An 11,427-nucleotide genomic window follows, 5' to 3' on the forward strand; every position below is an offset into this window, starting at 1 on the left:
CCCACAGTACTAGTCATGGAGGCAGAGCCCTACCTCCCTAAAGCTGCTTCATCTCTCTCAGTGGTGAACGGGGCAGTGTTGGTTCACAGACACACACATACTTTGAAGGCCCATGACACCAAATCCTCGATCACAAAACCTGGATGTCCAGGCAGTAGGAAGCCTCCCCTCATTTCAGCTTCTTATACATCTCCAGCACATTGGTTGCCCGCATCCTCAATGGTGGGTAACAGGAGCATGACCATATTGCAGTGGGCCCGTATCCTCCAGCTCTGACAGCTACAGAATAATCACTGATAAAGGCACTCTGGAGTCAACACGAGACGTTTCAATTGCACATGCCCCTAAAGGCTCAGTGCCTGCAAATGTCTCCTATACTAAGGTGTATCTAATCACCCTGCAAAAATTGTGCAAGGCAGAGTTAGTAGCAGTAAAGTCAGGGAGGTCACAGCCCTGATGCTAAATAGGGCCCCGCTGTACTAAGCGGCGCACAAACACATACTGGCAGACAATTTCTGCCTACAGGAGCTCAGAGTGCCACAAAAGGCAGGGCGGGTAACACAGGCCTAACAGTTATTTGCCCAACACCTCAACACAGATCAGCAGCAGAACCAGGCAGAGAACCCAACCCCCTCCTTCGGGGGACACACTACCTCCCCGGAAAGCCCCATCAAGGGGCAACAGCAGGCTCACCAATTCCCAGGTGGGTGTTGATAGAGGCATAACGGGCTGTGCCAGTCAGATTCTTGTTTTCCCGGTAAGGGATGTGCTGGTGGGTCCGGGCATCTCGGTACTTCTTGGCCAAACCAAAATCAATGATGTATACTAGGTTGCCTTTTTTACCGAGGCCCATAAGGAAGTTGTCTGGCTTCACATCCCGGTGGATGAAGTTCTTGGAATGAATGTACTCAATACGGCTGATCTAGAGGGGGGGAAATAAATAAATAAATAGTGAGACAAGTGAGAAGGAAACATCATAACTGCATCTGTTAAAAACAGTACTCTGTCCAGGACACTGGCCTCTCAGAGCAGGAAAGGGGATATTTTGCAGAGAATATCAGAGATGACAGCCAAGGAAAAGACACCTTCTGGAGGCAGAAGGATCTGGAGATGGATACAGAATTCAACCCTGCACACCAACCCAGTCCTCAATCTGCAGAGGTCACCTTTAGTACTGCAAAGAAGGATGGGAAGCAAGTTTGGATGGACTAAAACTTTGAGCTTCACCATTGACACCAGTCAACTTTCAAACTTATCCAGGCTGGGAAAGGAGAGGGTCCAGAACAGTTAAAGGTCTTAAACCCAGGGCACACGCAGTTGAGTCAAGATAGGTAGCAATACCAATCGTTCATCACATAGGCAAAAGCACCTATGCATGCAATACTAATACAGGGTGAGCAGCAGGGGAAGAAAGGAGGGATGGAGATCAGGAAAAGCCATCAATGCCTAGGTTCCAGGCCCTCAGCTTCATCAAGAAATAGAAACCTGGCAGCCACTTGCTCCTAAATGAAAAAAAACTGGGATATAGCAGTTCTTGAGCAGAGAGGATGGAGGGAGGGAAGGCATGGAAAAAGAGACTAGGCACAAATGCTTCAGAGGAAACTCACCATCTGGTCTGCCAGGAGCAGAACTGTCTTGAGACTAAATTTGCGGGAACAGAAGTTGAAGAGATCTTCCAGGCTGGGCCCCAAGAGCTCCATCACCATCACATTATAGTCCCCCTCTGCTCCACACCACTTAATGGAGGGGATACCCACTGGGGAAAGAGAAAGATTAAGCCCATGGAACAGAGGAAAACTGCTGCATTCCCTGCCGAGAGGATCATATGCAACACCAAATCATTTCCTTTCTAAGGCCCTCCAGAATAATTTCCTTCTTCAACCACTCCCCCAGCCCCATCCTCTCCTCCCCATCTCACCTCCTCCCTGCATCATCTTGTAGAACTTGCTTTCAATGTGGAGCTGGGGATGCTTGGTTTTGACACATTCCAGTTTGATGGCCACCTCTTCACCAGTCGCAATATTGGCTCCTGCACAGAAATGAGGGTGAAACGAAGATTGTGCAAGCTTCCACTCAAGCTAAACACTTTTAACAAGGCCTGTACAGATGCCAAAACCTTAAGATTTGCCCTGAAATTTATTCTCTGTGACAGACATGAGATTCAGCCACTTCATACAGTTTCCAGCACTGCCATTTGCAAAGGCAAGCGAATAGGAAACCAGCTCTGATCCTGCAGACAGGCTAGAACAACAGTCCTACAACATGTTATCTGCCTCGTTATCTCAGAAAGCACCAGACTTTGGGAGGTCAATCTGTATATATCAGCTGTACCTAAATCAAGTGGAAGTTTTAGCTGTCCCTGATCATATAGTTAGGCCCTAAACCCAAGCCAGCCCCTCAGGCAGTGATATGGAGTACCTCTTCCCAAGCAAAATTACTGGTTACCTCAGGTACATCGTTTCAACAGAGCCAATTAGCTCAGGAGGAGACATTGCTAACATTCCCAGCTACCTCTGTTTTTTTCCACAGCCCTGACCTGCTCAATCCAGGCAATTCCCAAATCTCCAGCTTCTCCCTCTCCTGAGGGCTTTAATAATACCTTTATCTTTTGCCAACACAGAAACATTTGCTATATCCTAAATTAGAAGCGTGAAGAAATAAACTGAATCCGGTGCTGAATGAAGCTACTCAGATGCCTTTGTTGAAGGTATTACTAGATAGTTTGCAATGATGACACAAAACCACCACCCCACGCACTTCTTTCTGAAAAGAACTGAGCTGCCAGCCACGAAAGCCAGCGCTCTGGTCCCAAAGTGCACTGTCAAAGGAGGAACAGGCTGGTCTCTCTTGTACTAGCTGAGCAGATTCCAGATGTTTCACATCATCCTAAAATGGAAAGAACGAAGATCTGTACACAGGTCACGGGAATGACACTCAAGACTTGCTTCTCTCTCCCCACCTCTCATGCCTGCCTCACACACACAGACAAGCCATTCCTCTGGAACTACTGAAAGTTGCACTCAAACACAAATCAGAGAGCAGCTCACGAACACTGTTATAAAATAAACTACTATAGAACATGCATGCCAAACGTGAGCTGAAGTCAAAGGTCATGTTTTGTAGCTATCCCACAGCTAGTTTTGGTAAGTCTGGCTAATTTGTGTCTCCTGATCCCTGTGATAAGACTTTTAGAGTCCACAAGAACAGTTGTAGACAGATCTCTCCAACCATCCTCTTTCACACACCACTTTCAGAGCCAGGTACAAAAGAGAAAAAGGAAATGTTCACACAACTGGACCCCTTCCTCTCCTGGATCCTAAGGAAATCCATCTCCTGTTCAAGAGTTCTGGCTTGTACAAAGTTAGCCAAGAGCTGCCTGCTAGCTAAAAGACGTCATCTAGATACTACAGCATTGGGTAGAGACAGACAAGCTGCTAGGAATTTGTAAGAGAGGAACAAAAACAATCAGGGCCTAGAGGGATTGATTTACTAAGAAAGATTAAAAGAGCTAAATATGTAACATAGACAAGAGATACAACTAAGAAGGGTGGGGAGGAAGAATGGGACATGACAACAGTCTGCAAATATTTAAAGGCTGTAAACACTAAGGAGGGAGAGGAATTATTTAGGGTGCTCTCAGGGAGGGGAAGGAGGAGCAATGGGATGAATTTAGTAAGGAGTTTTACTGAAGAGCCAGGAGAAGGGAAAGCGAAAAAGCCATCCTAAGAGCTAGAGCCATTCGTCCAATGGTTACTTTTGGAAAGATGCTGACATTTTCCACTTAAAAACTGCTGGCCAGCAGAACAGGTCTGTATGTTCCCTTCACTCCACTACAAGACCCTTCTTACAAGCATCAGGAGCGCAAGGAGGAAAAGAGCAGGAAAAGGGGCTCAGATCACAGTAAGAACGTGGCCCTGGACTAGTATCTACCTTTTAAGTTAGTGTTCAATCACTGGCCCTCATTCAGCATGGAAAACACCCAGGACGTCTAAACAGATAGGAGTCCTTCCTTCCCTCCTCTCTTTCTGCTGCCTTTGTGAAGGCTCTCCTCCAAATCCTCTGCACCAGCTCTCTTGTCCGTTCCTTGGGGGAATTTCTCCCTCTCCTAGTCCATCTACTGACACACAAGCAAAAGTCAGCATGACTTTTGGCAGCAGTAGCGTTAGCATTTCATGTGAAGCCTACCCCCACATCCCCAAAGTTGAACAGTGGCAAGATGAATGAGTTCTCATCTCCATGTTACTCTGTGTGTTTAAGAAGATGACGATGCATCCGTCTACTAGGCTGTCTGCAGGTGAGGAGTGTTATCTGTGAGCATGTAAAGCAGGAAAAGGGAGGGATGAAGCATCATGAAAACTTAAGATTCTGCAAAATGTGAACATGGCATTCAAATGATGAATATGGCCTTCAGCCCCACACTCTCCATAGCCCAAATTCAGCCCTTAGAAAAAGAAGCAACAACCCTGTGGCCTGGAACAGCAGAAGTAGGAGCAATCGGACCTAATGAGGAGTCATTCTTTGCTGAGGGGGTTACCAACGGAATGGTTTAGGCTTGCTCCCTCCCCAAACATCTTCAGGTTTCTCCCTCTACCATTTTTTGGCTAGAGATCTGCACAGACAGAGACTACCACAAGCAAGGAGGGAATTCACAGGCAGGAGTCTCTCTGATCCTTTGTTCCACACATTAACCACCATCTTTTTTAAAGATACAAGTACAAATGCAACAGTTCCCCACTCCCTCTCCAGATTGGAAAGCACCGCATTTCAGACAAACGCAGCAGAGCCTGCCTAGCTTCAGCCACTCGAGAGACGTATGTAGGATTAAGAATAATTCCTAACATCCACCCCCAGTCTCGCTCTGCTGTGGGGGCTGCACAAATTCAACTCATTCATCACGAGCTGTTTGAAACTGCGCCCCGGGGACAGAGGATGTCACCGGCTAAACAGGATCTTTTCGGAGTGGAAGCCTTGCTGCATGTCTGATACAATAAACACCGCCCTCCCTGCGCATCGGGCAAGCCAACAGGCACGTCCCCCCGCTCTCCCCACCGCCCACTCCCCTCTCAACAGCTTGGCGGGGAAGAGAGGAGGGCTAGGAACAGATGGAAGGAGTCAGATAGGGCGAGAGAGAGTTAACAGGCCAGGAAACAAAGGGAAGGCACTCCCCTCCCAGCAAGGGAGGAGCCTGCCACCAGGAACTGTCCCCAGCCAGCGCAGGTCCCAGCATGCTTTGTCTGCCCCACCATCCCCAACTCCTCTTCACCACCAACGTCCCCTCCAGTCCCCTCCAGTGCATCCCGTCCCCTCCAGTGCATCCCGGCCCCAATGATTCCCACCACGTCCAGCAACCCTGCCCTGCCTCTTGGCCAACACCTCCGACAAAGCACCTCTCTTCAGATGGCCCGAAGGTCTCAGCAATTCCTCTGCAAACTGGGTTTTGCTCTTCTGAGTGAGCATTTTTAGAGGCAAACAGGGAAGCCAAGGCCCAGGGCAACTGGATCTCATTTCCCACCCTGCTGAATCAACACTGGGAGAATCCCCCCATAGTACATCTATCTCCCAAAGCAGAGCATGGAAGCAAGGCATTGTGCTTTAAGCCCTTGCCGAGGATTAACAGAAGTCCATCCTTTGTGTGTGCCCATGTGGAAATTCAAGCTTCCTCCTGACAGAAAACCCACAAGCAAATCCCAAAGAGCACAGCACACAGCACCCATTGGTAACATAGGGGGTGAAGGCACTAACATCCTGAGAGGGAGAATCTGGGAACAAAGCATACAGCCCATGCTCACCTTCAGAGACAGACAGGGCTTGTCTGTCTCTGCTCTGTCTCCACACCATTATCAGGAGAAAGAACTGCAAGGTGAATCTGCTGCAAGAGTGAAGTCCTCATGAAGGAGTCCCTCTGTCTGCAGAGCAGACTGTGAGAGGATAGCATGAGCACAAGCGTCCTCCAGACGCACCATCAGAGACTACATGCCTGATCCCTCCAGGCTGGGGAGTCACCCAGGCTCCAAGAAGTCTCGCTATCACTGCTTCAAAACACACTGGCTTGCACCTCAATGAACATCACAAGGGCTTTGATACTGCGTTCAAGTAACTTGGTTTAATTCGACAGTTGGAGGCATCCCACTGTGCTCACCACACATGCCCCTCATGTTGTTTGGTTACCGGCAAGGTGGGCACAAGCCCTTCACCAGAGTCCCTGTTTTCCATGCCCTCTTTGCATAGGTGGATGACCTGTTTTGTGATGCAGAGGCCTTTCCATTCAGTACCTCCCTTCTTTTTCCACATGCTTCCCAGATGTTTTGCAAGATCCTGACAACTTCTACTGTCCTAGAGAGGGTCTAGAAGGCTTCCAGCCCTACCACAAGTGGAAAATGCTGTGTCCAGGCTCTCACCCCTCAATCCTTAGCACCTGGGAACTGAAACCACTGTCACCCGAGACACTAACTGGCTGGAGGGCCACCGAGGAGTGACAAACAGGAGTAGGCTGCAGTGAAGGCAGCACACAGTGGAACTGGGATCCCAGACCCATTATTTATCATCTTTGTTCATGCTCTGGATAAAGATGGCAACAAAGCCTGTTACTGATGATTCCCACAGGATACTTAATCAAGAGAGGCTGCCAACACCAATCAAGAGAGAATAATAAAGCAAGAGGGAACTGGAGATAAAAGCCAGAGGTAGAAAACAGAAGGTGATTTACAAACACAGGGAAATGTAATCTGAACTAGAGAGATTCAATGAAAGGAACTCAGGAAGGGATGGGAAGATGTTGCAGAACCTAGAAGAGACCTCCTACAATACAGCTGACGGCGCTAAGGCCAATTCTGCAACCTGATACAGTGCTGGTGATGGGGGAAGCCAAGGAGACCCAAAGCAGTCTATGCAGAGGCATCACATTACAGACCACTCAAGGGTAGCCCTTTCCTGCCCAGCACTGGAAATACCACACCTCAAATGCTGCATAGGCTCTATGTTGCTCAGCAGATGAACAAACCGGGAAAAACTGAAGGAGCAGCAAGAGTGAGGAGTGGTGGATGTACTCGGAAGCAAAATACAACTCAACTGAGCACATACGTCAAGGAGCGTATGATGACCATCTGTAAGTACCCAAAGGGTGAAAACGCCAAGAAGGGATAAGGCAATCATTCCACTGGCCTGCAGGACTACAGCTAAACAGGTAGTGGTGAGAACTAGACAACAGGTAAAGCCACACCAGCACTCATGGAGGGATCGATCAGGCTGCTGGGTAGTCTCGCCACTCTGGCCCCACATGGTTTGAGCCAATAAAAACATCAGCAGGCAAAGCATCAGGGAACCTATCTACAGATCAGTGTGCTGGCTTGGAAGAACTTCTCCCCAAGTGACCTGCCATGGTAACAGGAAACCCAGTGTTTCATGGGCTCTGTCCATTGAGCTCCCAGCTCAGGTCATTCCAGACATTAACTCTAAATCCCATTACAGATCTAACAGATCTGGGCCCCAGGTCTTTAACCAGGCCAGCCTCTCTGACCTGTTTTAGACCTCCTGGCCTCAGACCTCTCTCTCTCAGGTGCTGGACCACCTCTTTGACTACCAATCTCCCCAACATTTTATTCCTTCTACCCTGAAGGAACAGCCATCTCCTCCCTTTCCACCACCCACTCTTTATAGTTTACGCACACACACACAAGCTCAAGAAAAGGAAGCCAGAGAGCTGGAGTAGGGTGTATGACAAATATGCCCTGAATAGTCCAAATCTAAAACAGTCTGATCAAACATCACTGTGTCTCCAATATCTGCAAGGCAAAGCTGAGCTCAGCCCATTTCCTTTGCCATCAGACGACCAGCAGCAACCAGCAGTATTCCTTGAAGCTCTTTTTCTCTCCACCACCTCCAACATTACATGGTGCCCACAAATATCAACACCCAAGGCAAACAACCCCAAGACAATGATGCAATTGAGAAAAACAACCTTGCAGGTGGAAGGACAGAGACTCACACTCACCTAGGTAAATGTCTCCAAATGAACCGCTGCCAATCTTTCTGCCCAGCCGGTATTTGTTCCCCACTCGAAGCTCCATGGTTCAGTCGTGCTGAGAAAAGAAGCACAGAAAGCGCAGCGTCAGAGCAGAAACAGGAAGTGAATCATGTAAGGCTGTAGAAGAGACCTCACCACTTCACTCAGAGGCTGGGTACAGTTTTTAATCTTGAAATACTCCACTTTCTACATGGCCTTTATCCCCCCTCCTCATCTCCTAGATGTCCGGGGACAGTGTGAGCTAGAACTGCTAGAGCTGCAGGAACATGACCCTTTCAAGCATGTTTCCATATTCCCACTATGGGAATGAAGCAGGACTGAATCTCTTCCCCACCGTTTTGTTTAGACACTGGGGCGGGGGCAAGAAATCCCTCCTAAGAAGGTTTCAGTGGGCAATCACTTCACACTACCATGAAGACAGATGGCACTGCTCCTTGTAACCTACAGGACCTGGCACCCGGACGGTGGTAACCACGCGAGACACCAGAAGGGACAGGCACAATAAACCCTACGAGAAGGGGCGCTCTCCAGCCCAGCCCACCTGCACCTCGGTGGCAGCAAAGCACAGGACCCCAAGGGCTGTGAGAGACAGACAGACTGCCAGGAGCAAGCGACTCCATCGCCCCTAGGCAGGGGCCGGCACAGGGGATGGGGAGGAGACATCTCGCTGAATTGAACCCTGCGGGGCGAGGCGCACACTGACTAGGAACACCATTTGCTTATCTCCACGCACTTCTGCTGATGGGATCACAGCCTCCTTCAGTCTACTTGAGCCTCTCCATCTCTTGCTGCCTACCCAGGTGTGCCGGCTGTTTGTTTTTAGCAGCTCAGCCCTTTCCTCATCCCTTTACCCAAGATGATTAGCTAACCCTTTGACCTGCTATACCCCATCAACATGCCCAGGCTTAGCCTACTCACCTTGCACAGAAAACCAAGTAGGTGGAAGGACCACGGCCACACAGTTTGTTCTCCCTGCCAAACTCAACTTCTGCTGCAAACGTCTCAGCCAAACACAGTTCCAGCTGTTCCTCCGTTAACAGCCCCCCCTCCCTCACCCCTGCCATGGCCACCAACTTATTCTACGAACCACAGCTCTTCCCAAGACAGCCAACACGTCTCCTTTTAGAGGGATTTGCCACACTCCTAATTTATGCGATGCCACATTATTAGCGTATAAAATGCAGACACAGAGCCTGCTGGGGACAGGAAAGGTGAGGAATGATTCATGTTTTCACAAGTAGGTGAGAGGAACTTTCCCTTGCTGGAGCTCAGTGGGAAGGAAGCATCACTGAAGGAAAGGAGGGAGGAATGGCCTTGTGAGACAAAAAAAATAATCCAAACTACAGGATTCTGGGCATACTATAAACACAGAGCTGCTTCTCCTGCCCCAGGAGATGGGATTACAGAAAGAGGAATGGACGGGCTACAGAGACATACAGGGAAATAATCCCATCAAGGCATTCAGGGGACATTGTGAACCCTGAAAGCAGAGCTCCAGTCACCAGAAACCACACGCAAAACACTTAAAGGTGGAGTCCCCTCACCTAGTATTTACTTATGCAATTGGGTTTCTGCGCATCTAAAGTCTACAAAACCCTGTGGCGATTTCTGACTTTCTTACTACAAGGAATGTAGGCAGAGCCTTGGGAACCAAACCAGGAGGCAGGCGTACCTGGGTGAGGACGCAGCAAACAGACATGATTTTTATCCGCTGCCTGCTGTTCTGTATAACCACATTAACATACATCTGACTTGCTTACACTCCTACTCCAATAAACGATCAAAGGTCTGTGTCCCAGGGAACCCGTCACACCACCGTCAAGAAGACGGCTCTCGAACCTCCATTCCTTCATGGCCGTGTTTGCCCAGGCCTGCTAACCCTGAGCACTTCCACTTGAGTCCAACTCACAGCCAGGGCAAGCACAGCTGAGCAAGCTGCAGAGGCCAGGCCATAGGTTCCGGCGGGGTTCCCTCCACACCAGGGCACAGCAGTTACTGCTCTGCAACACCACAGTCCCAAGCCTAAATTTGGTCCCACCCTTCTGGGACAGGCAGGAGCCAGGTTAAGAAGGGTTTCTCACACAACTAGGCAGCAGCCCTTCTAGCTGATTAAGCAACAGGCTCCAAAAGGGAATCTAAAAAATGCTCCAGGGTGAGGGGGTGGAAGCGGGAAGCAGGATAATGGAGTGAAAAATCGTGGTCTCGCACAGCTGTCATTTTGCCTTATCTCCCCCCCAACACACACACACACAAGTGTGCTTAGAAAACCTGCGTGGAGGATAGCCAGAGAGCAACAGCCTGGATTCATGGTAAGGGGGCAGGACACATACATCCCACGCCCCAACAACTGCTCCAGGAGTTCAAACATCTACCACATTTGCTCCTACTTCACATACGTACCCCCCACCATCTACAGCATCCGCTCTTACCATCCGATCTTCAGGTCTACTATTACAAGAAGAAATAATATTTTACATAAAAAACTTGTATTAGTCTCTATGAAATTTATATTACACTCTATATATTATTTATATGTGTAAAATTTAAAAAGCCATCCCTCCCGCGCCCCCAGCAGGCTTAACCTCCCCCTGTCCTGCCACCCTTCCTGCGCGCTACAGCCAAGGCAGCGGCGTTCCCAGGGGCTGCAGGGCAATCATTTGGGTAAACCATTTAGTTTTCCATACGGGATTAACACACATGCAACCTCAGAGCAAGTGTGTGCTCTGCATGAGTGTTTGCATACGTGAATATCCAACATTACACAGACACCTACAATATACTACACAGCCTCCAAAAAAAAAAAAAAATTTACTATCCAGCCACCAGCGCTGCTTCCCCACACACACCATTTTGCACCAATCCCCTTTTATATAATATAAAATACCCACGTACAGGCACAAAGGCCATTATATAAACACATGATAAGAGTTGATCTCACGCCGCCCTGCCAGTGCCGATGGCGACCGAAGATGCAGTGACCATCTCGGGGTGGGGGGACAGGAGAGCCACCTCAGTCCCACCTGAGGGGGTCGGGAGTGAGAAGATGCCCTGGCTAGCAAAGGCCACGCAAAACCAAACCCACAGCTCCATAATGGAGGCTAACGAGCTTCATTTCAGGGGAAGTGTGGGGAGCAGGGGCTGCTCTGCCCATAGACCATAAAGGCTTTACATGGCTTTTTTTTGTGCGTGTGTGAAGGGAATAAAGGAAGAAGCTGGCAAAACAATAACTTGAACTGGCTTAAAAATGGGAAGGAGAAAGAGAAAAAATACATTTTGATTGAAATGCAAAACATCAAACCCCTCCAGACCCTTTCACACTTACAAAAAGGAGAGCTGCAAATAAGACGTGGGGAGAGAAACCCCACGTACAGAGCATTTGGGCTACATCTGAGCGAGCAAGAGCC

General features: G+C 48.9%; 1 protein-coding gene across 1 annotated transcript in view; it reads right to left on the minus strand.

Moving 5' to 3' along the window:
- The window catches only part of CSNK1E (casein kinase 1, epsilon), an 18,013-nt gene extending 9,932 nt beyond the window's left edge, over positions 1-8,081 (minus strand). Inside the window, exons 1-4 of the mRNA XM_010293137.1 lie at positions 7,991-8,081; positions 1,919-2,029; positions 1,608-1,756; positions 694-922 (exon numbers count right to left, since the gene is read on the minus strand). Coding sequence (XP_010291439.1) covers positions 694-922; positions 1,608-1,756; positions 1,919-2,029; positions 7,991-8,066 — 565 coding nt within the window. The 5' untranslated portion in view covers positions 8,067-8,081. The remainder of the gene's footprint in view (positions 1-693; positions 923-1,607; positions 1,757-1,918; positions 2,030-7,990) is intronic.
- Positions 8,082-11,427: the final 3,346 nt, after the last annotated feature.

This window comes from Phaethon lepturus, unplaced genomic scaffold (assembly GCF_000687285.1).
Source record: "Phaethon lepturus isolate BGI_N335 unplaced genomic scaffold, ASM68728v1 scaffold24558, whole genome shotgun sequence".
NCBI classification, from domain to species: domain Eukaryota; kingdom Metazoa; phylum Chordata; class Aves; order Phaethontiformes; family Phaethontidae; genus Phaethon; species Phaethon lepturus.